General features: G+C 49.4%; 8 protein-coding genes across 8 annotated transcripts; 5 read left to right on the forward strand and 3 right to left on the reverse strand.

Annotated features, from left to right (window-relative positions):
* Positions 1-119: 119 nt before the first annotated feature.
* Positions 120-2,331, forward strand: N7484_004409 (WD repeat NOL10/ENP2 family protein; the record flags this gene model as incomplete). The annotated part of the gene is made up of 2 exons (XM_057114829.1): positions 120-336; positions 395-2,331. 2 exons carry the CDS (start codon positions 120-122, stop codon positions 2,329-2,331), a joined length of 2,154 nt encoding a protein of 717 aa, XP_056974969.1.
* A 978-nt stretch (positions 2,332-3,309) lies between these two features.
* Positions 3,310-6,378, reverse strand: N7484_004410 (uncharacterized protein; the record flags this gene model as incomplete). Its single annotated transcript, XM_057114830.1, has 3 exons — positions 3,310-5,898; positions 5,969-6,067; positions 6,133-6,378. The coding sequence occupies 3 exons, from the start codon at positions 6,376-6,378 to the stop codon at positions 3,310-3,312; spliced, it is 2,934 nt and encodes a 977-aa protein (XP_056974970.1).
* Positions 6,379-7,517: 1,139 nt separating this feature from the next.
* N7484_004411 (uncharacterized protein) lies at positions 7,518-8,954 on the reverse strand (the record flags this gene model as incomplete). Its single annotated transcript, XM_057114831.1, has 1 exon — positions 7,518-8,954. One exon carries the CDS (start codon positions 8,952-8,954, stop codon positions 7,518-7,520), a length of 1,437 nt encoding a protein of 478 aa, XP_056974971.1.
* Positions 8,955-11,621: 2,667 nt separating this feature from the next.
* On the forward strand, positions 11,622-13,028 carry N7484_004412 (uncharacterized protein; the record flags this gene model as incomplete). The annotated part of the gene is made up of 1 exon (XM_057114832.1): positions 11,622-13,028. The coding sequence occupies one exon, from the start codon at positions 11,622-11,624 to the stop codon at positions 13,026-13,028; it is 1,407 nt and encodes a 468-aa protein (XP_056974972.1).
* A 367-nt stretch (positions 13,029-13,395) lies between these two features.
* N7484_004413 (Clavaminate synthase-like protein) lies at positions 13,396-14,815 on the reverse strand (the record flags this gene model as incomplete). The annotated part of the gene is made up of 6 exons (XM_057114833.1): positions 13,396-13,639; positions 13,703-14,130; positions 14,184-14,307; positions 14,372-14,540; positions 14,600-14,701; positions 14,761-14,815. 6 exons carry the CDS (start codon positions 14,813-14,815, stop codon positions 13,396-13,398), a joined length of 1,122 nt encoding a protein of 373 aa, XP_056974973.1.
* Positions 14,816-15,390: 575 nt separating this feature from the next.
* Positions 15,391-17,305, forward strand: N7484_004414 (MFS general substrate transporter; the record flags this gene model as incomplete). The annotated part of the gene is made up of 9 exons (XM_057114834.1): positions 15,391-15,494; positions 15,549-15,598; positions 15,648-15,665; positions 15,719-15,869; positions 15,922-16,073; positions 16,135-16,510; positions 16,570-16,812; positions 16,870-17,148; positions 17,209-17,305. 9 exons carry the CDS (start codon positions 15,391-15,393, stop codon positions 17,303-17,305), a joined length of 1,470 nt encoding a protein of 489 aa, XP_056974974.1.
* Positions 17,306-17,605: 300 nt separating this feature from the next.
* On the forward strand, positions 17,606-18,001 carry N7484_004415 (uncharacterized protein; the record flags this gene model as incomplete). Its single annotated transcript, XM_057114835.1, has 1 exon — positions 17,606-18,001. One exon carries the CDS (start codon positions 17,606-17,608, stop codon positions 17,999-18,001), a length of 396 nt encoding a protein of 131 aa, XP_056974975.1.
* Positions 18,002-18,036: 35 nt separating this feature from the next.
* On the forward strand, positions 18,037-23,035 carry N7484_004416 (BTB domain and ankyrin repeat protein; the record flags this gene model as incomplete). Its single annotated transcript, XM_057114836.1, has 3 exons — positions 18,037-21,118; positions 21,168-21,285; positions 21,337-23,035. The coding sequence occupies 3 exons, from the start codon at positions 18,037-18,039 to the stop codon at positions 23,033-23,035; spliced, it is 4,899 nt and encodes a 1,632-aa protein (XP_056974976.1).
* Positions 23,036-23,387: the final 352 nt, after the last annotated feature.

The following is a 23,387-nucleotide window of genomic DNA, read 5'->3' on the forward strand; positions in this document are numbered from 1 at the left end:
GGACCAATCACCGAGATCCGCTGCGGTACGTCACGTGCACCCTATCGGTTTTATCTTTTTTTTATCTTCGACTTTTTTTTTTATCGCGCTAGTCACAACTCGCTGGGAATTTCGCCGCCATGAAGCTCTCTAACCAGTCTGAGGTGCCTGTATACACCATCTCGGGCTCTAATACCGCTCGGCCCCTCCCAGAATGGCTCGCTAGACGCCGAAAGCGCAGCTTGAAAGACGATCCCGAGTATGCGAACCGAGTGGAGTTGCTGCAAGATTTCGAGTTTGAGGAAGCTAGCCAGTGTGTCCGAGCCAGTGAAGATGGTGAATGGGTTATGAGTACAGGTATGCTTTATCATCCACAGCGGCCGTGGAAGCGCATAGCTAATAAAAAATCTATCAGGAACTTACAAACCGCAAATCCACACTCATTATCTCCCCCAACTGTCTCTGTCCTGGGCCCGGCATACAGTCGCCCTGAACACAACCTTCATCCTCCTTTCCTCCGATTATACCAAATCCCTCCACCTCCAGTCCGACCGTTCTCTTGAATTCCACACACCGCAAGGATGTCACTACACAACCCGCCTGCCCCGATACGGACGCGATCTCGTATATGACCGACAATCGACCGAGGCGTTCATTCCTTCCGTCGGCGTGAACCAGGATGGCATGGGCGAAGTTTTCCGTTTGAATCTGGAGCTTGGAAGGTACATGCGCAGCTTCGAGGTGGATGTTGGTGGAGATGATTTCACTTCCACTGGAGGCGGCACTCTCCAGGGTGGCATTAATACTGGATCTGTCAACACTGGTGCGATTGCGGAGGAGAGTCATAACCTGCTCGCCTTTGGTACATCCACTGGAACTGTGGAGTTGTGGGATCCTAGAGCCAAGGGCCGAGCGGGTGTTCTTTTACCGCCCACCCAACAGTTCAATGAAGGACGGGCTGAGATTACTGCGTTAGAGTTCCACCGCTCTGGCTTGACTCTTGGAACTGGTTCTTCGAATGGTCTGATTCACCTTTACGACTTGCGGTCCCCTGTCCCTCTTCTGAAGAAGGACCAAGGATACGGCTTCCCCATCCATACACTCAAATTCTTGCAGCCCTCAACTGCAACCCGTGAAGCAACTATGGACCCCAAGATCATGTCGGCAGATAAGCGTATTATCAAGATCTGGGATCCCCGCGATGGTACTCCATGGACCTCTGTGGAACCCGCAGTGGATATCAACTCGGTAGCCTGGTGCAAGGACAGTGGAATGCTCCTCACAGCCAACGAGGGCCGACAGCAACACTCGTTCTTTATTCCTCAGCTTGGACCGGCACCTAGATGGTGTTCTTTCCTGGACAACTTGGTGGAGGAAATGGCCGAGGACCCCAACGACCCGAATGCTTTCACCAGCTCACAGGCTGGTGCTGTTTACGACAACTTCAAGTTCTTGACTGTTCCTCAGCTCCGCACCCTGAACCTGGAGCACCTTATTGGACGTACCAACCTATTGCGACCATACATGCACGGTTACTTCGTAGCCCAGAGGTTGTACGAGGAGGCGAGATTGATCGCCAACCCGTACGTCTGGGAAGAGGAGCGTGCCAAGCGAGTCAAGGAGAAGATCGACAAGGAGCGCGAGAGCCGCATCCGTGGCAAGAAGAAGGCTGCCGTCAAGGTGAACAAGAGGCTTGCCGAGAGATTGATGAACGCCGAGGAGAAGGCTGAGCGTAAGAAGGCTCAGCGTGTCCTTGAGCGTGGTGGTGACGAAAACATGACCGATGCTGTTCCTGCTATATCTGAGACCAAGGATAAGGGTGTCCTTCGCGATAGCCGTTTCACCAAGCTGTTCGAGGATGAGGACTTCGCCGTCGACGAAACATCCCGTGAATTCCAGCTTATCAACCCCAGCACTGTGCCTGACCAGGCCACAAGAAAGGAGCGTGGTCTCACAGCAGTGGAGCAGGAAGCTGTCGATGACGTTCCTGGATCTAGTGATGATGACTCTAACTCCGACAGCGAGGAAGAGAGACCGGCCAAGCAAAAAGCCTCCAACAAGATCTCGTCCGCTGACTATAAGCGCACAAATCGTCCTCCTCGCATGCAGGTGTCTTCTTCAGCACGCACAAACTCCACGCGCGACCGTTCATTTGGCTCGCGTGCTCAGAACATGAAGTCGAAGCCGAGACCCTCGCGACAGGGTGGCCCCGTCGGCGAGAGAGAGGTCAGCTTCATGCCTGCCTCCAAATCCAAAAACCAGAAACCAGAGGTCCAGTACGACAAGACTCCTTCCTCTTTCCGCTCAAAGGAGCGCCGCAGTGCTTCAAACAACGCCTTCCGGGGTATGTAATATGGCGATTTTGTACTGGTGCCACAGGTGCCATGTCATTGACCTTTCACATCACATTACGCCGCCCCGTCCCCTACCGCGGGAATCTCTCAGCCAAACTTATGTCTACCGAAAGATGCTTGTGGACTAGCCCTGGTGGGCTCCGTACCAATTCAAACGTCAAGTAGCTGAAAGTCCTTGGCCTGGGGTCACTGTGTCAAGAGACACCTCATGGCTCAGTCTCATTGGAGGAGAGCTGGATTCCCTTTATCTTCTAGCATGTCAGCTGGATATGTACTGTTATTATGCATATGTTGAATGATCCGGGTCAAATTTTTGCATCTAGAGCCTAATTCGTTAGATACCTTTTACTCGAGTTTGGAGAAATAAAAGTCTTGAATTTTCAATGTAGGGTTTCAGTGATCCGTCTACATTTCAAAAACTTTTGTAGATATCGATTCTACGCGGATTAATTCAGGCCAAAGATCAGCTGAAATGACTTGTCAGGGGGGATAAACCCGCGTGATATTCAAGCTGCCTAAAACACAACCTTGAGACCAGATCACAAAATGTCAAGATGGAAAAAAAGATCACGTTAACATGAGAAAGAAATGGAAGTCACCCAGAGCTAAAGAAACACAAAGCAAGGCGCCGGGTTCTCAAGAAACATAAATTCATCTCATTCATGCAGTTGCGAAATAGCAAAGTAGTACCAGAGAAGAAAACCCTCGCTGACAAAGGAACAGCACGACGAAGAGAGACAAGTAAAAGAAAAAAGGATGAGACGCAATTTCTATGAGCGAAATGATCAAACCCTGATAGGAGTGTTCAGTCTATGAAGCAGCCAACCGTTAATGAAAAGAAGTGTTTTGAAAGACAAAGCGCAGAAGTATCAATGGGTATTCGAGAATAGATGGCGGGTTGAGTGAGGAATCAAGAAAATCAAAGAGTATGAGGCGATGAGATCAAAATGAAAAAAGGATTCAGTCGAGGCATCAACTAGTTCCAGCTAGGAGGCCCAGCTCCACGTCTGCCACTGCCACGTCGAGAACCGGCGCTAGAGTCGGCTCCTCCGTGATTGCCATGCCGATTCTCTTCTAAGCTGCGACGAGAAGCACCGAAATCGCTCATAGCGAAAAGCAATGGCTCATCATCCTCAAATTGGAATGGCGGCGGGCGGCGTTGGTGAGAGCTACGTCTGGTTTCCATGGTTGAGTTGCCGCTGTTGCTGCCACTTGCGTTACCGTCGCGGTCCTCGCGCTCGGTCAGATAATGCGGGAGTGTGCTTCCACGTGCAAGACTGCTGGATGCGGAGCTCAGCGAATGTGGACCTCCGGAGGAACCTCGGCCGCGAGGGAAACGGGGTTGTGAAATTGACGATGTGCATGTAGCGGGGGGAACAGAAACAGTCTGGCCTCGGAGTGCCTCGCTGTCCCGGTTCTCTGCAGTCACAGCTGCAGCTGTAGTACGAGCACTGGGATCTTCCAAGGATAGATTGAGTGAACCAGGTTCAAGCAAAGTATTCGCATCCGCGCTTTCTTGATCATTCTGGCGTCTGAGATGTGAGTGCTCTTCGATCCCAAGGCTGACACTTCGCATGCCGAATGAGAAGATATCATCTTCATCGGTAGGAGGCGGTCGTCGGCGCTGGGCTGCAGAACTTGAACGTCGGAAGGCCGGCGCAAAAGGCCGCGGGGAGGTGGGAATATCAATCGCAGCTGCTGTAGATGGGGTTCGTGCCGTTGCTTCCGCGCTAGAGTTCTCCTCAAGCGGAGAGTCATGCCCGTCATCTGCAATGCGGGGCATTCGTCGGTCGTGCTCGGTATTGATGTCATCGACCACGCTGTTAGAACTCAGACGCGATCGAATGGCAGGAGTGTGTGGTGTATGGGGAGAGATTGGTTTTCCAGGAGATGAAGCGGTAGAAATGGAAGTACCAGCAACCATGGGTGGAACTCCAGAAAGTTGTTTGCTGGAGGATATAGACGAACGCTGAAGTTGCACCGAAGCCGACATTGAATCCGATAGCGCAGCATTCGAGTCACGCATCTGTTGAAAGCGAGCAAGGGAAGTAGAAGCAGCTGTGGGTTTCCGAGGACTAGACACCTGAGAGACAGTGCTAGGTGGACGATTCATTAGATCTTTCTTCTGGTCAAGAAATTTGAGGAAATCAGAGATGTTCTCATCGTCTGCGTGAATCGATTCAGCACTTGTTCCAGTAACCTCTGCAAGTAGACCGGAGCCTGGTTGGACATTGGATGATGTCGCGCTTGCCTTCCCACTGGAGGTTTCATCTTCCATCTTGTTGGTGCCTCCGAAAGACGGGCGACTTCGCCGGTGACTGAATGAACTACTGAACCTAGATATTGGTGCAGGCTTTGGGGAGGCAGAGGTAGACGAAGGGATCATTTGATCGGTCATTAGGGAAGCGGATCGTCGTGCCGAGGCCGCAGAGGAAGGAGGTGGCATTACACGAGAATCGACAGATGTCCCTGTAGAGCCTCTTGCAGAAGTAGTGCGTGGAGATACGCCCAAAGGAGTATCAATCAACGCAGGGGAATCAGATAGAGAGCCTGCTTTGAAATGGGGGAAAGAAACGGAGGGGCGCCGCGCAATGTTCGAACTGCCGCCAACCTCACTGGCAAGTTTACTTGCTCGTCCTGTCGCACCAATCTTTGCAGCAGGCAACAACTTCTTATAATATGAATCTGTTGGGGAGGGAGAACCTGCGCCAGCATCCCGAGCAGCACGTAATGCTGAAATAGGACTCGCACCGGTGGCCGGACCGACTTGATGGAAGGTTGATAGACTCCCATACGCCTGCGAACGATCCGGATTCTCGATCGGCCTTCTTCCCACAGGTACCGAACCAACTTCGGGATTAGCCCGAATTGTATCATCTTTGGGCAACGAAGGTCGGAAGATCTCATCATCAGCGCCCATAAAGCGGGAGCTCAGCAGGGCCTCCGAATCATCAATTCGGAAGTCACAATTAGTCCGGTATGAGACCTCTACCGAGAAGGGCCCCGCTGGAGATTCCGTGACCCCGAAGGTATATGTATCCACCACTTTACCCTCCCCCTGAAATAACGGAGCTGTCAAGTTATCCAGAGGCGCTTCGGTTCGAGAACTCCCGTCTACCACACGATACCTAATCTGCAGTGCGGGGCTTCTCCGTGCCTTTGTGTTGCCCCTAGAGAACTTCCAAGCCGGCAGAAACTTGGAGTATGTGAACAAAGATCGGAAGAGGACAATGCTTTTTTTATACACCGTCGGCAAAATGGAGCCCAAATCGGCCGGAGGCTTGCTAGAGGAGGCCCCCAGCTCGATTTTCCATCGCTCCAGAATGACCTCCTCAGACCCTGACTGCTTCGAGCCCAGTATCGGTGATGCAGCAAGAGATTCCTGCACATCCCAACGCTTCCCATTATCATCCAATATCACCAGGCTTTCGTTATTCGTGAGGCCCCTCGTGTCTATGAAGGTCTCGATTATGAGGGGTGGCGGTCGGTGGTCTGTGGCGTCACAGGTTCGCCAGATTTGTAGCGATTCTCGCAAAACATCAGTGTCATCCAATTCAACATTAAACTGCCATCCAGGAAAATTAGATCTTTTGATTTCATGCCATGGGAGAGGGCTGAAGCTCATTACAACATACCCATCGGTTCACTCTGGGCGTATTGGAGCCTTTGTTATAGGATCGCGGTAGTTCGACTCGAGAGTGGAGAATGATTAACGCGGCTTTGGTATGGTAATTCTGGAGATAGCAAATAAACAGACTCAGCAACAGGATCAGGGTGCTCAAAGGCCATTGCATCTTACCGATATGATCTGGTTCAGCTTGGCCAGAGCTTCTTGTCCAGGGGCCGCGGCCCTAGCCGGCTCAGAAGAGCCTTCTCCAGCTTCTATTCCCAGTCCCTTGGTCTGATGGGTTCGCATATAAGCGGTTGGGGATGCTGGGGTCGATTCCTGGTCTTTGAGGTCGTTCCGAGGCGAGTGGAGTTTGGAGGGGAGCTTGGGCACCGGCGCCGCCGGTGGCACTGCCGGTGACCGAGGGTTTTGGTGCATGATGGACGTATCTCTGGAGACAATCAGTGAGACAGGTTGAGCAAGTTCGAGACAACACGTCAAGAGCTTACCCCGACAAACGGAAGCCGGGGCCGGTTGCTATCAGCGGCAGATTCCGTTATCAGGAGTGAAGAGCAAGTAAAATGGAGCCAGCGAAGACGGCCATGCTAACAGGTATACCAAAGAAAGAGAGATGACCATCTAAAGGAAGTTCTGTGAAAATGGAAAAGGATAGCGAATCACGGATCAAACAATGGGAGACACTGAGTACATCGTGGGGTTTGGGACCTTCGGAGCCAAGGAGCTTCTCCGCATCAAATTAACGGATCCGGGGATGGATTCACACAGATACGTGAAACCTATGGAAGACTAGCCATCCTCATGGTTGGAAAGTAGTTTAATATTGAGGTTTGAGTTGCGGTAGGGGAAAGGCGGAGGTTGTCTGTGACGCACACCCGACCCGGGTGACTCGACAGGTCGTGTCCAGTGTCCAAGTCAGCCTGGAACGCCACTCCACAGCTGATCATGGCACCGTTTGAGATGTTTTCTTTTTTTTTTTTTTCTCGATTTATATGTTAACTTAGAAATCTACGAGAAAAGCAAGCATACATAGTTCTTACTGTATCTATATTGCATACGTTTGTCCATAGTTCCTATAGTTATAGACTTATAGTCTTCTAGACCGCTTCGTGATTAGGGAAAGATAAGGGCAGCTGATCACGGCTTCAGGTGATCGACATGGCGCGAACCACATTCTTCGACAGGAGACATATACATCATAGGGCGGAAAATTTGGAAAGAAAGGTATGAATGAAAACCATTCCAAGAATAATCCCAGACATATACTCAAGATTATCACGGTCGCGCGAGCAGGTCCGGGGTCTGACAGGGTGCTCGAGCCCCTTTTCGCATTCGGCAGCAGCAGAGCCGCGGAGAAATGACGCAAGCGATCATTGGCAAAGTTAATCTGTGACGAGGTTGGAACTGTACGGTACGGAGTGGCCTGAAATAATTAACAGGTTCATTGTCCAGAAGCTTATCAAACATTATACTATGTATTCTCCATGGATGATCTCTCCCGTTCCCCACTGTAGATCTACAGTATTCGGGATCTCCAGTGATTCCCTATCTCCCTATCTTTACCATTTGACCACATCCTTCAGCACATGAAGGTTCTGCTTGACTTTTGAGTCACTGGTACCAAGGGTAGACAGAACCTCGAGCAACTTCGTCAGGATAGGTTCCAGCTCCACACCCAGAGCAATGGGGTTGAGAAGACTAGCCAACTCGGTGTTACTTGAGCAGCCGCTCTGAGTGGTGCCCGCAAAAGCTGACTCGACAAAATTGATCGTATCGGGTAGCCCGAGGACTTCAGTTGTGGCATGACCACCATTTGCAAAGGTGGTGAATTTGATATCGGTGCCATAATTACACCATGAATCGACCATCGTCGACGCGTTCGCGTACGGAATGATCTCATCTTGCGATGCATGGTAGACAAACATCGGTGCAGTAGGGGTTTCCTTCTTCGTCACACCCATGGTGCACTGCAGGAGGATGGAGTGGATAGTAGCCTCATAGAGCAGACTGTCGCCTAGGCTCTGGATACTCGTAGAAAAGAGCGACTGGTCAGCGAAGTTGATAATATCCTCAACTGCACACGTGGTTTTGGATTTCTCGATGATGGACCGGCCTTTTGAGGTAATAATACTATTCAGGACGGGGTTCAACTGAGTACCATATGCACTAGGTGAAGAGAGACCAGCCACGGCTGGAGGGATGAAGCCGCTGAAGGGAGTATCGTCAATGAACATCAGAGTACCTGTCAGATTGGCCGGAGTGCCACCTTGGGCCCAACCCTTGATATTTAGTTCAGGGGCATAGCTGGACTGGAGAGAAGCCGCCCAACCTGTGGCAATTGCACCGCCCGAATAGCCAGTACCAACAATCATAGGCTCAGCACTGGAGAGACCTAGGGCACCGAAGCTGCTCACGGCTCGCATATTATCCAGAACCCCCATTCCTGCCAGGCGACCGGGTCCGAATGCTGCATCAGGACCTTCATAGTCGGGCGACGCCACAATATAGCCTAGAAGCAGATAGGACTGAAGAATCAATTGTTCCGCAGAAGATATAATATCGGTCTGTGCCGCGCCAAGCTGGTAGTTGTAGCTGGGGTCACAGATTGAGGCAGAACTATCGTAGGCTGTATGGAAAGAAACAAATCGATCTGTCTTGGGATTGGTGGGCTTGAAGATCGTGGTTACAGTCGCAATAGCGGAGCCATTGATAGCAGTGGTGCGATATAACAGCTGATATGCTTCCACTGGGTCTGGAATAAGGCCTAGGAAAGCGACAGAGATTTTTCTTTGACGCAAAATAGTTCCGGGGCCCTCGGACTCAAAGCCGGCCGGGGGTTGATAGAACGGATCATTACTTGGAGCCTTCGGAAGCCCACGAGACACATAGGGCATGTGACCCACCGACGAGGTTGCTGGAAGGGCAGATACGAGGCCCAGTATGAGGGCCACAAAGGCCGTTATTGCCAAGCGCACTGAAGAACCGGAGGAAACCATGGTGGCTTGATACTGATAATCAAGGCTTCAATGGGGTCCTATCCGATGCCAGGCGGGTGGGAATCAAGATAAATAAATGCCCTAAAAAGGCAGTGAATGTGATCAAAGCATCATGCCGAGGCAGCGCAACTTTGGGGTTGTTGATCAATGCCCCTGAGGCCATCCGCGCAGTTCCTGGACCCATAAAAGAGAAAAAAAGGGAAAAAAAAAATCGAAACAAACGTTTACCCGGTTTTCCAGGTGGATCGGGAAATTTGTCGCAGTGTACATCAACGAAGGAATTCCATATCAAATGAATTACTTGTGCCAGAGCCAGCTGAATTTTGGCGACGTTTCTGTGCCCTGGATCATCACGTCAGGAAACCTTAGAGTAATCGCTGGAAGGATCTTCGCAACCCCGCATCCCCAGAGTTCCCCCAGGGGCTATGATCGGCCGGAAAGCAGGCCATTCCCTTCACCGATATGATTATTCACATAATTTTCGGCATCAGTTCTCATAGCGACAAGGCAGATACTACCCAAGATTGCACATGCCACAATCATATATTAGCCCAGACATTACCGGGCTGATGGGAGCGGTTGAGATGTAAGCGAACCCCGTGGTTGATTACTTCTGCTAGGGGCATTAGCACAGGCAACGAATAATCAAGGAAAGCCCGGAGAAAACATGGTTGCATGAAGTTAGCTTCGTTGGTCTCTCTGCCATTGGGACTTTGAAAAGCATCCCTGCAACTCATACCACCTTTAGTTTGAGAGCTTTCAAATATCGCAGCAAATATGGTTTGGGAGCTCATCGCTGTTGATGGTAGGTAGGATGAATACTCGACTCTCGAGGTCGAAAGATAGCACGGTGCAGCTTGGAATGTCACGGGACCATTATGAATTAATGAAGCTCTCGGATGGATGCCAACTGAAACCTTGAAAAGCAAATCATCCACAATTCAAACAAACAGCCACACGGAACTATTCGGCTTGAATCTTCAAACCCAAAATATAGATGCCTCGGTATATCCTTTGCTTTCCGAGAAATTTCCCCCACCTTGGAGGCATTTGAACAGACAATTATGCGCCCTTAGGGGCATCCAAGTCGCTGAATGGGCTTGGGCTAGGCTCTAACTGGGATACGTGATAAAGAATTAGGTAATTAGGTCAAAGTAGATACATAAGTACCTACGTAGGAACCTGTTAGATATCTCTCGATCCAAGTTTGGGTGGTTATCGGGACCGTCCGCGTGAATATATTTCTTCACAGATTCACCAGATTGTGGATCCAGGTATGTACCTGAATTGCAACCAGGACCTTCTTAGCCCATAGATCCTCTCGTACTTGAATCTGAAGCCTGTATCAAGGCCAGAACTTCTAATTGAATATTCTTAAATAGTACGTTCATCGTGTTGAATTCTTCTTACTGCAGGGTCGAGCAGATGTGACATAATATCATTAGAATTGTCGAGAAAAATACTGTAATCAAAATATACATCACCTCCCGCTTCGCTACCTATATTATGATAGGTTTCCATGCAGGTCTGAAGTATCTTCACAGACTAAAGTATGGCCACGGGACTTCGTATCTCCATCTCCACCATTCGTATGCGGCTTTCTATCCCGCTGGAGTCAACTGACTTCGTCATAATTTTCTTTGAGTTGACGCATCGGACCACACGCTCTAGCTCCCAATAGAAGCTTGGCGAGGCTACCATTGCGAGGCTAGGCGTTGATTGCCAGGTGTAAAATACAAAATACGGACATACGAAATACGGGATACGGAAGGCTTTCAGATTCAATCATGTATGATTAGTCCAGTCGGATCAGGACCCACTCGCCCCACCTGAAATATGGGAAGATCCTCTATTGCGAAGTTCATGTCTAGAGGCGTTTATCACTAGTCCTTCAATCTAGGCATCCAAAATCCTGCCAATCACCAGAAAGCTGTCGGTGAGTCCGCGTAAAAAACGGGGCTCAGCCTCGCGCACAGAAGATACTGGGAGAAATACGGAGTCTCTGAAAGAATCTACGTGGGTATATAGCTTGAGTTGTGGCACACTTCTAATTTCCTTTCCTTCAAACATATACCAATTCAAACATCTGTCAGGCCCTTCAATATGTCAGATTGTCCTTTCGCCCGCTGTCCTACGGAGATTGTTCACACTATATTGTCTTATCTCGATCATACGTCTCCACTCAGCTTACGAGCTTTAGCCTACACCAGCAAAGATTTCCTATTGGTGTCTTCGCCTTTTATTTACCACACTGTCAAGATTCAACTAGACCGGGAAGATCATGACACAATCTCAACACAAACAAATCGATTATTTAATGAGTTGGAATGGGTAAATGCCTTTTCCCAAGTACGCTGTCTGATAATTGAGCCCCCACGATACGATGTCAACCAGAAATCTTCTCCATCGACGCAGACCAAGTGTGACATTAAAGCGTTAAGACGATATGTACTTGACACCCCTTCAGTACCCCATCAAACGACTTTCCAATACTCCACTACCACACAAGAAGCAGACGACATGTGGTTACCGATTGCGAATCTCCTCAGACAGCTACCTTTACTGAATGACTTGCTATATGGCGGCTTGTATCAATTTGCTCCATGTCTTCTCAAGGCGATCCACGAAAACTCCTCTAGTTGTCGACTATGGCTGAACCGATTCAAGATGCGGAGCTTGGGTGCGGAACAAATCGATCCGCATGAGCTCGCATTGCTCTCATCACCCTGCCTTTACAGCATCAAGCTCGATGGTTTTGCCCATGAAGACAATGCTTCAGGAAATCGCTCTCCCGAGAAAGAGACTGCGTACGATGAGGAGACTCTCTGTCATACTGTGACCGGCCTGTCTCCACATCTGAAGGAGATTCATGCACGCTATTGTGGTGACCAAGCGTACTTTCCCGCGGATGAACAAAGAGAGCAACAAAATCGTTTCGATAGTCAAATCACACGGGGCTCTCTGCACTACCTTGGTATCCGTGGGGATGAAAACAAAAGCATCAACAAGGAAACAGTGACCATGTGGAACGATTGCACCGATTTCTCCGCACTTCGTACTCTCCGGATCACAAGTCCTCTGCGCTACCAGGCTTTGGAGTTCCTGGCCAAGGACTGCAGCTTCGCATCCCTTGAATCACTAGAACTGAACTTGTCACTGTTCGCTACCCGCCTCGCATGGCGCCTCGGTCAATATGATACCCCCGAGACTCGCTTTTTATGCAGCCTTCCCCCTCTATCTACCTTGACCCTTCACAACTGGAACAGCAAATACCCCCTCGAGGGCTTTCTTCCTCATCATGGAAGTCATTTAACCAAACTTGTCATTTCAACCGGCAAGAATGCACAGCTTTCGCCATGCGATCTCAAACTCATCAGTGAATACTGTCCAAATCTCCAAGAACTCGAAGTCACCCTACATCGCACTCAAGGAGACGCCACCGAGGTTGAATGTTACCGCAATCTTGGTGGCCTTCCGCAACTTCGCAATCTCATGATTAAGTTGGACGTGACAAGTATCAAGCTATGTAACTCAAGCTACGGAGGCACCGAGACACCTACTGGCTCCAAATGCGTTACCACTGCTCCTGATGCCTTATTTGACGAATTTGATATGGAGCCTTGCGTGAGACGAACAAAGTTCACACCCCGTGGATGTCTATACCGCAATGGCGACATCCGTGAGATATTGATTAATCATGCCATCGATGAAAATCTGGCAAAAGAGATATTCGAAACCATTCAAAGCAGTAAGAAGCCCGGGACTGAGCCACTTCAATTCGTGGACGTCTCTTGTGTTGGAACAGTTGGTCTGAAGAAACACCATACGGGTTCAGTTTGGCGTTTTCCACACCAAGCGCTGCTTTCTGCTCTGGAGAGACCATGGCGTGTCACTCGTCTTTCCACAGGAAAGCTAGGAGTGGAAGGAATGCAGTCTATGAACCTCAAAGCAGATGGAGGTGATCGCCCGCTTCCAGCCTGGCTGGAAAGACCATTCAGGCGTATTTGGCCACATGAGCGGGAGCGGAGCAGCTGGTTGGCGGATTGGCATAGCCTTCCACTTTGCATGGCTTGAACCCTGGAATATAATGGCATCAACGTCGGAAGGAACTTTAATTGGGCTTGGATGTAATAGTCATTAATAATTGAGACGCAGCAATGAATTCGAACATAATGAAAACATCTACAATCCGTCACAAGGATAAAAGAGGATTTAAGAAGGAAGTAAAGACGAGAAGGTTCGGAATTCGAAACAGGCCCCGGAAGAGCTTTATGCTCAAAAATCGCGCCTTTCCAAATCAAAACAAGTCAATGGATCGTGCCCTCCATATTAGTGGACTCCAAGGCGCTCTGACCAATTTGGAAGGATAGCAAGGTAGATTATCGAGTCAATGCAATTTCAAGTATATCAGTGAATAGACATGGTCAGATATTGTCTTCATTTAGTCATACATCTTGGCTTTCAGACCGGGAATAATATCAAGGTCCCCCTTTCCGTATGTGAATTTTCCCTCCTCAGAGATCTTGATGTCCTTGTTACGACGTTGCTGCTGGGACTGTCGGACCTTAACCCACTGCTCGGTTGTGAGATGCTGACCAAGCTCAGTGAAAGCATTTTGTGTGAGACCTAGACGATTCAGTACGGGGCTGTTCGTGATAGGGTCCAGGATGATGTGATTATTCGGTCTGTTTGACATGTTAGAATTGCTGAACATGATTTCATGGAAGCGACTTTATGTTGACACTCACCGGACAAAGTACAGCACACCCAGACGATCGACATGGGCCTGATCTGCGGGAGGAGTATGGACGCGGTGAATGCTTGATTTGATATATCCTCCGGTCAGGGCTGTAAGGGCATCACATGTGTTGATTGTGATAGTTCCGTCTTGAGGTTTCACCCACTTCCACTCCCCTGCGGAATTGAGGATCTGCAAGGCGGCTACGGGCTGGCGGAAAAGCAGTGTGATTGATCCTAGATCTGTGTGGCCGGCACTGTATAGGCCGCCGACTTTCTTATTCTCGTCGGCGCTACGCGCTGCGTAGTGCATGTAGCGGAGATGGTCCTCGCCTTTCACATCATATTGGTGATCGCGAACCAGTTGGTCCTCGCTTGGGAGCTCGAGGAGGATGGCAAATAGCCGAAGTAGCTTCTCTACTACCTCGGTGTGGCATTTCTATGCTTTATGAGCGTTGGAATACATTGAGATGAATGAGGAAGGGGACTTACTCTGCTGAAATTTTCAATTTCGTCAATGTGATCAGAGATGACAGGGGGCTGTTGTCGCTTGTGATGGCCATCAAATTTGGGAATGTTGTAGACCTGAACGTTATCCTTGATGCCATTACCCATGCTGAGCAAAGTCAGTAAATTATATAATACCCGTTGAGCTTCCAAGGTGTATGTTCTCATCTCACATGCGGTGACCGGCAGGTCTGTATCCGTTATATTCGCCATTGACAAGATCATTGGAGTTGTGGTATTTCAGCTTCTCCTCGAGAGGTAGATCATAAAATTCGCGACCTAGCGCAAACTGGCGATCGACTTCTTCCTGGCTGATGTTGAAGCCCTTTACATAGAAAAAGCCTGATAGGAAGACAGGCGTTAGCGACCCGGAAAACACCATTTCACCTATAAATGCTCACCAACGTGCTGTACGGCATGTTCTAGCTGCTTGGCGAGCTGCTCTTTTCCGCCAGGCTGTTCAAAGAGGCTTAGGTCGAGGGTGACAAGTTCAGCCCAATCCACTAAATCGCGTTAGCACGAGACGTGCGATGGCGCTCGGGTAAAATTCAAGTTTACTGACAGTCTTCCTTGGTGACCGGAACATGATCATATTTATCGATTATTTTTCCAGGCATCTTATGATTCGTGTGCTTTGGCTGTACAACGCGTTGGTTCTTTACCGCAGAATGTCGCGCAATATGTGATCCGGAATGGACCACCAGGATTATGCAGCACGTATATAAAGTGCAGGACCTTATTTAGGCCGAGTCTAACCCCGCACTTCTCAGCCTCTTAGATCTCGCGTTGATAATCAAAGCACGTCATTTATGTATAGAATGAGACTTGACGGTTAATCGTCGGTAGCTGAGCGGGTGGGACCATGGGCACGCCATCGCGCTTGACCATGTCGCAGTCATTGCATTGACAGACAGGGGTGTCAGCACCTATCAAGACGCCTATTGACCGAATACTATCTAAAACTGTAAGAATAATCCTGTTTCAATGGGGAAATGTGTTTCGGCATTCTTCCGATGTATACGATCGCGACAGGAGGTGGAGAAATTGCACCGACATCAGCCATTCATCTAGACCTCTGATATCTGATGAATACAGGCCTTTGCAGGTATAACAGCCGAAAGATCGGCTGTGCTGCCGTAGGTTCTTTTGGTCAGTAAGAGCGCCCATTCATTTACGGATTCGTTTGGTCAGTATGTCGGACCTCCAGACATCGAAGCTTGCAAGGCCGACCCTCTGGGGATTCTTCAAGGAAGTTTTCAATTGGTATCCGTCTTCTTATCCTTCTGAAGAAAGGAAGTATGTGAGACTGCAGAGCTGTGTGCTTTTTTTCCATGTCTGATTATCCGGTAGATTGCTTTTCAAGCTCGACGTGTCAATTCTGGTTTTTGCTTGCTTATGCTGTGAGTACACCAAATATCAGTAAATCCGTAAGTCGTGCTAACAAGATAGTCTTCGTCAAATATTTGGGTAAGCTATTTGAACCAATTTTTGTGTCCTAGAGCTCACGGGGAATCTTGTAGATCAGACAAACATCAGCAATGCCTATGTGAGTGGGCTAAAGGAGGATTTCGGTCTATATGGCAACGAACTCAATTATTTCAATGTCTGTTATTATACAGCATATGTGGTGTTCCAGGTCCCTGGTCTTCTTTTAATGTCACGCCCAAAACTGTAAGTTCAGGTACAATGACCAGTGATCATGAGCGTTTTCTAATTCCCAAAGGGCTCGCTGGCTGCTTCCCGGACTTGAAGTCCTCTGGGGTGTTTGTACATTTGCCCAAAGTCGTGCCACCAATGTCCACCAACTCTACGCTCTCCGGTTTTTGGTTGGAATGCTGGAAGCTCCTGTCTTTGCCGGAACTCATTTTATCCTCGGTAGGTCCACTAATAGGAGACTTCATGCAGAAGCTAAGCTTGCACTAATAATTAACCTAAGGCTCATGGTATTCTGGTCCAGAACTTTTCAAGCGTGCTGGTACCTGGTTTATCTGTAACCCACTAGGAAGCATGGTTAGCGGTTACCTGCAATCTGCTGCTTATACCAACCTCTCGGGAGTAGGGGGCATGCCTGGGTGGAGGTGGCTTTTTATCATTGATGGGATATTCACCATCCCCGTGGCTTTTATCGGGTTCTTCATATTCCCAGGCATTCCAGACTCGCCGCGGCCATTCTATTTGACCGAGAGTGATATTGCTTTGGCCAAGGAGAGGGCACGTAAGGCAGAGATCCGTCGCCCTGGTAAACTTGGGCTCGATGTGTTCAAGCGGTCTCTGAAGCGGTGGCATATTTGGGTCTTTGTTGCAACTTATGCGTGAGTTACTGACCTGAACTTTAGAAAGAGACCAGGAGAGTATTGACAAATTGCTCCAGTTGTATGATCATTTCGTCTTATCCGACGTCCTATATGAACTTATGGCTCAAAGCTGAGGGATACTCAGTTGCGCAGGTCAACAAGCTGCCAACGGTCATTTATGCCATTCAAATTGTCGCATCCTGGTTTGGGACGACTGTTGCTGCAATTTACCCTTCTTGGATCATCTATACAATCGCTTCTTTAGGTTGCCTTTTCTCAACGTTATGCATGATTATTTGGAATATCCCAAAGGGGTTGAAGTGAGTGCTCCTGCAAATGTGAGACAGCATCAACAGAGTATTGATCGGAAGCCATAGGTTTGCTGCGTGGTATATTCTCGGTCTGTCGGGCTGTCTGAGTCCTATTCTCTATTCTACGGTCAACACCGTTGTCAAAGATGATTCCGAAGAGCGAGCACTCATCCTGGGGTCCATGATGACATTTGGGTACTCATTCCAGATCTGGGTTCCACTTCTTGTGTTCCAAACCTCTGGTCACTACGGGGCTCCGCAATGGATCAAGGGATGGCCCGTGGCATTTGTGTTCTATTTCTTGTTGTGGGCGGGTTTCATTACTTCCCTGGTAATTCATCGACGGTAAGCACCAAATGCGTCGTATGAACACATGGTTACACACCTAAGCTAATTATGATGTAGGGACCAGAGGAAGAACGCCACCGTGATAGCGTCCGACAGCGAGGATATTGAGATAATCGTGGACCGAGAGCCTCCGAAATCTGCCGAAACGGAATGAGGAGAAGAGGTATAGCCAACTAAGCCTCTGGTTATATACTTCAATACAAGTGATGCGCATTAAACCCGAGGTCCCAACTAAAGTAGCAAAGTGTTGAGTGCGGGGTGATGCAAGCAAGAGCGGGGGAGAGGAGCTTCTCCTGTAGATCACCTGGCGAAGAATGTCAGACTAAAAAAGAAACACTGTCCTATCGCTGCTCCACGGGCGCTTGATCACCGAAATGACCCGCACCTCTCGTCGGGGGACATGGAGGGACGTGCGTGCTGTCATTGGTCAGTGCGACGACGGGTTCCACGATCCATGGATGACGGAGCCTCGATAAAGACGAACGAACGCCATGCAACCTGGAATATTCTCTTTGACTCCTCTATCGACACGGATTGCGTCCCAGTGACCCCTCCCTTTGTATCCGAATTGTTCCGCGACAATCCATCTCCTAGCCAAATACCATACCAGCCGTATATACGCCTCGGACATCGCCACCGCGCCGCGACCCCTCCCCGAATCCCACAATCGAATTTGGTGTCACTACGCGTTGCTGCCACCCTCGGTGAAATCTCATTGCCCAAGAACGCGTCGATCCATCGGGAATCGACTCCTCCCCCTTTCCCTTCGAGCCGGAATCATCTTATCACCCAGCTCTCCCGTCGCAGTCAACCCCAGTGCGTTGACGGCGACGCTTTGGCTCGGGCTTGATAAGAGATTCGGTGGCACAACCACATCAGGCACATATGAGTAGCAAACTTTGGGAGTTTTTTATTCAAGATGATGTGGAGAGCTTCCGGCAGTTCCTCGCAAACGCAACTTTTGCGGGGCCGCGAGCTGCAGGGGGGCTCGGAGGCGCTTCCATAGCTGCAACAGCAACTAATCTGACATATAAAGCTGGAAGCCCTGGGTCGATGATCTCTTCTTCCCCAAACCCTCCAAAGCAGAAGAAAAGTGTCGGCCCGTCACCCGGAACATCGGCACCTGAGCGGCCGGGCTTTCAGCGAGCAGGCACAACTTTGTCGCGCGCCGATATCAATGCTCGTGATCACTATGGCCGGACCCTTCTACATCACATTGCTTCATCGTCAAAGCCCACCGCCGCCAAATTTGCTCGCACATTGTTCGAAATTCCGTTCCTTGATATTTATGCACAGGACTGGGAGAATGGATGGACGGCACTCCACCGTGCCCTTTATGCGGGTAACGCTACAATCGCCCTGGCATTGATGGAGCGGGACCAGCGTGATGCTACCGATTTCAGCAAGATGGAAAAAACAGGGCAGATTGGAAGCTTGATCAAGATCAAGGATCGTGAGGGCTATAGCCCGTTCGATGTCTATGGAGCGACCATTACCTCTCGTGATATCAAACGGATGACTTCGTCAAGGCCATGGAATCATGATACTACGGTTGACTACTCCAGAGACGGTGATGCTGATTCGAGTGCCGGGTCCAATGACGAAGAGGACGGCGAAGAGGATAACTATCTTGCTCGATTCTCACTCAAGTCAACCTCAACGGATTTCTCCGCCGATGAAGTGTTCACCTTCGGTAGTAACAAGAACTTAAACCTTGGGCTTGGGGATCAGGATGACCGCCAGTTTCCTGAACGGATCACATTGAAGCGCCCTGAACATCTTTTGAATCGGTTTTATCATGAATATCAAGAAGAGCTAGGGCTTGAGCCCGTCCTCACAGATGAATTGCCAACGTTGATCAGAAACAAGCCGATGAAGATACAGAATACTGTCATGTCCAAGTTACACACTGCAATCATTACAGATGATCCGGAAGCCAATCTGTTCATCTGTGGATTTGGGCCGGGCGGTCGCCTGGGGACGGGCGATGAAGCCACACGATTCACCTTTTCCTGCATCGAAACAGGTGGGCTGGCAGGAAGGAAGGTCATATCGGTCGCTCTCGGCCAGGACCACACCCTAGCCATCACTGAGTACGGCGAGATCTTTAGCTGGGGAAGTAATAAATTCGGTCAGCTGGGATATGGCCTACCCAGGACAAACAACAAGAATGATGTTCCCATACAGACCACGCCTCGCCAGATTTTCAACCCGTTCAAGAAAGAAAAAATCATCGGTGCAGCGGCATCGTCAATCCACTCGGTGGTTTTCAGCGTTTCCGGGCTCTATACCTTCGGCAAAAACGAAGGCCAACTCGGCTTAGTAGATTCAGATGCGCGATCGCTTGAAGTTCAAACCACCCCCCGGCGGGTTGGAGCGTCACTCTTCAACTCTCCAATTCAGATGGTATCTGCAATTGACCAAGCCACTGCTGTACTTTTGCAAAACCATGAGGTCTGGGTGTTTTCGCAATACGGCTACTCGAAGCTGGCATTTCCACTTGAGGCTACCTCGAGATTTATCCGAGACAGCTTCATGGCCACGAGATATGATGCGTCTGTGAATCGCATTGTCAAACTCACATGTGGTGGAAGCACTATCTGTGCTTTGTCTAGCTCTGGTGATGTTTTTACTGTTCAGGTCAATAAGCCCGAGAATCCATCGATGCCGACCTCAACCACAAATCCAGCCAAAATCCGTAATTCTTTGGCCCCGCCCGTGAGAGCTTGGTCTGCCAAACAGTCACACATGGCTGCTAGCGATGTAGATGTGGGTCAAGACGGATCGATCATTATCTGCACAACCTCGGGCTCCGCCTGGAGAAAGGAGAAACGGACAAAGAAAAAAGAAGGCACTTTCAAGGACTACAAGTTCGCCCGCATACCTGGTCTATCAAGAGCTGTGGCCGTGCGCAGCAATGCCTTTGGGGCCTATGCTGTTGCCCAACGTGACTACAACGTGACAAAAGAACAAGTACATATCTCTCAAAGTACTCTTTTGGATGACCTCTTACCCCTCTCGCCATTTGGGCTCCCTGCTCCGGATGATGTAGAGATGATGATGGAAGAGGGGACAACCCCAATGGAGATGTCTTCTGCGGAAGCCATTAAAAGAGGCATGCTATCGTCTGTTGACATGGAGGATCAATACCTTTCTATGCGTACCGAGGGAACTGTTTGGATCACTAGCTCTCTATCCGATGCACGAATTCCAGTGCATGAGTTTTTACTTAGTGGTCGCAGCCCCGTTCTCAGGAAGGCACTCCAGGAGTTCCGGGCATCATATTACTCCTCTGTTCCTGATGTTCTGGATGTGGAGTACGGAAAAGATGGTCACATGCAGATCCAGCTCCATGGCGTTGACTTCCTCACGGTTTTAAACCTTGCCTTCTTTCTATACACCGATAATGTTCTCGATGTATGGCATAAAAGAAAAACCTCACCTCAAAATGCCACCCGCTATCGCCAAGTACGCACAGAAGTGATGCGGCTTGCTCTCCAGCTTGGTTTACCAACCCTTGAACGCGCCGCGAGATTAATGCTAGACCCTGAGCCAAGTTTGAAGCATGACATGGCCCTTGCCATCAATGATAGCTCATTCTTTGATGATGCCGATGTGGTGGTTCAGCTTAATGGCGGTATCGTTAAGGTCCACAGCCAGGTGGTGTGCCAGAGATGCCCATTCTTTGATGCGTTATTTCATGGGCGATCTGGTGGTCGATGGCTTGCCTCACGGAAGGCAGACCGCTCGGGGATTGTTCATGTTGACCTCAAACATTTTGATAGATCGATATTTCTTTTCGTTCTGCAGTACATGTATGCAGATACTGAAGAGAAATTGTTTCATGAAGTGCGGACAAAGACTCTCGATGATTTCATCGACTTGCTCCTCGACGTGACTTATGTGGCGAATGAGTTGATGATTGATAGACTATCACAGATCTGTCAGAACATGCTTGGTCGATTTGGTGAGTTTGAACATGGTGACACGGTCGTTTTATCTCTAACTTTATATAGTCAACACACGCAATATCACGTATCTTCTCAACTCAGTCTTCCCTATCTACATGGGGGAGTTCAAAGAGGCTGCCCTGGAGCATATTTGTCTCGACCTTGAGTCTATGCTTACGAACAGGTAATATCCCACGATGCTTTCTACTATTTCAACCATTGACTCGATCATTAGATATCTCGACGGTCTTGACGATGATCTCCTCGCTCAGCTCGACAAAGTCTGTCAAGGGAATCAGCTGGCTTCCTATCCCATCTCTCGTGGACGCAACACCGAAGCATACGTGTTCGAGAAATATCCAGAGATTGTCAGCTCTATTAAATCGGACCAACGACGAAGAATCGATGCCATGGTCTTGCAATCCCGCTTGAGTCAAGTCGAGTCATATGACGTTCGATCTCGCCCGTCAGCAAATGACAAGTTCAATGCTTCTCCGTCTGTCCGTAAATCAAAGGGCAGCGTGCCAAGAGAAATGACTAGTCCCATCACTAGCCCAATGCTGAAACCACAGCAGTCGACCGGAGACCTCATGTTCCAGATGGATGATGAGGCTGCTCTTTCTCCATCCGATGCCAAGGGCAAAATACCTATGCGTGGACTAAGGTTCAGTGAAGATAGAGGCCGGTCTTACCCCAATTCCCCGGCATTGGGAGCAAGCATCCCTGAAGATGATTCGCTTGGAGATCGAAGTTTCTTGGATCAACAAATGTTTTCTCCGCGAGGTCCAATGATTGCCGAGTCCCCGACTGAATCTAAAGCAATTGCCATGCACCAAAAACGGACCTTGGCATCACCGGCTGATGCTTCTGCGGCGCCGTGGAACTCCCCTGTCATATCCGATGGCAAAAGAGACCTCCAGGATATCATGAGCGAGACCTCCCAGTCTCGGGTGTCAAATCTCACCCTAGGTATGACAGCCAGAAGAGAGAGCAGTGGTAACTTCACGCCGAAAATATCTCAGAAAGAACGGAAGAAGATGCAGCAGCAACAAATGCAAGAAAAATTGGCCGCACAGCAAAAGGCTAAAGATGTTCCATCGAATCCATGGCAGTTACCGACGTCAACTCCGTCAAGTGTACAAGGCAGATCTGGTCCTCTACCAGGCCAGAGTGGGTCCAACTCACCAGCTCCTGAGCCTGTTAAGACGCCTCAAAAACCCTCCATGACTCTCAGGCAAACTGTAGCTGGCACACCGCCACCTCGTTCTCAACCAGTGGCCACTCCAGTGCAGGCACAGAGCCGTAAAGTCTCGGCCAGCATGCAACAGTCCCCCTTCTCAAAGTCATCGCCCTCCGGCCCTCCCACTCCATACCAACAAAGTCTTCCCAAACTCTCTCCCCAACCTAGCATTCAATCTATTCGCCACATTCCGCGCCCTGATACCCACCTTCGCTCCCCATCTTATGGATCATTCTCCATAGCAGCTATTCTGGAGCAACAGCAGGCTGAAAAGGACGAGATTCGGGAAGCAGCTACAGCCAAGCATAACATGGAAGATATCCAAGCCGAGCAACAGTTCCAGCAGTGGTGGGATCAAGAGAGCAAGCGTGTACAGGGTCTTCTTGAGCCTGAGCCCGAACCACAGCAACGTGGCGGCAAAGGTGGTCGTGGCGGTAAAGCTTCCAATGCGTCTGGAAGTTCACGCAAGCGTCGTGGAAACAAGAGCACGGCTCCTGATGGTGCTGAATCTCGGAGCCAAAAGCAAACTTCAGCCCCAACTTCCGGTCAGGCCACACCAAAGAAGAATGTGAACGGTTCTGCCTCACCTGTGCCACAGTCAAATGGGACCGGACACCATGTCTCTACGGGACCGAGCAAAAACGCTCGCCGTGGAGGTTCCACAAACAGAGGCAAGGGACGGGACCGTGGATAAGAGGACATGTCTGTTGTTCAATTCTCGTCTACTTTCGTTGTCGATACATTACCATCTCACCTCCTCCAGCTCATGTGAGCTCATCATTATGAACACTCTACCCCCTTTCGACTTTCATGTTTGCGGCCATCTGTGGCCTTTTTAGCGCTTAGATTTCCGGTTGGATACACCGACTCCAGACGAATCCTCACTTATCTGAAGGCTTGTAATAAACTACTATTATTTCCGGGCTCGGGATACACGAAGCTATTTTCTGTTATTTTTGAGATAAACCAAAGAATTGAATATCCTTTCATAGACTCAAGCTTTCTTCCACAATTTGGTACACACGATAACAACAAAAAGACCTTAC

This window comes from Penicillium longicatenatum (genome assembly GCF_028827895.1).
Source record: "Penicillium longicatenatum strain IBT 33135 chromosome Unknown contig_2_segment0_segment0, whole genome shotgun sequence".
Taxonomy (NCBI): domain Eukaryota; kingdom Fungi; phylum Ascomycota; class Eurotiomycetes; order Eurotiales; family Aspergillaceae; genus Penicillium; species Penicillium longicatenatum.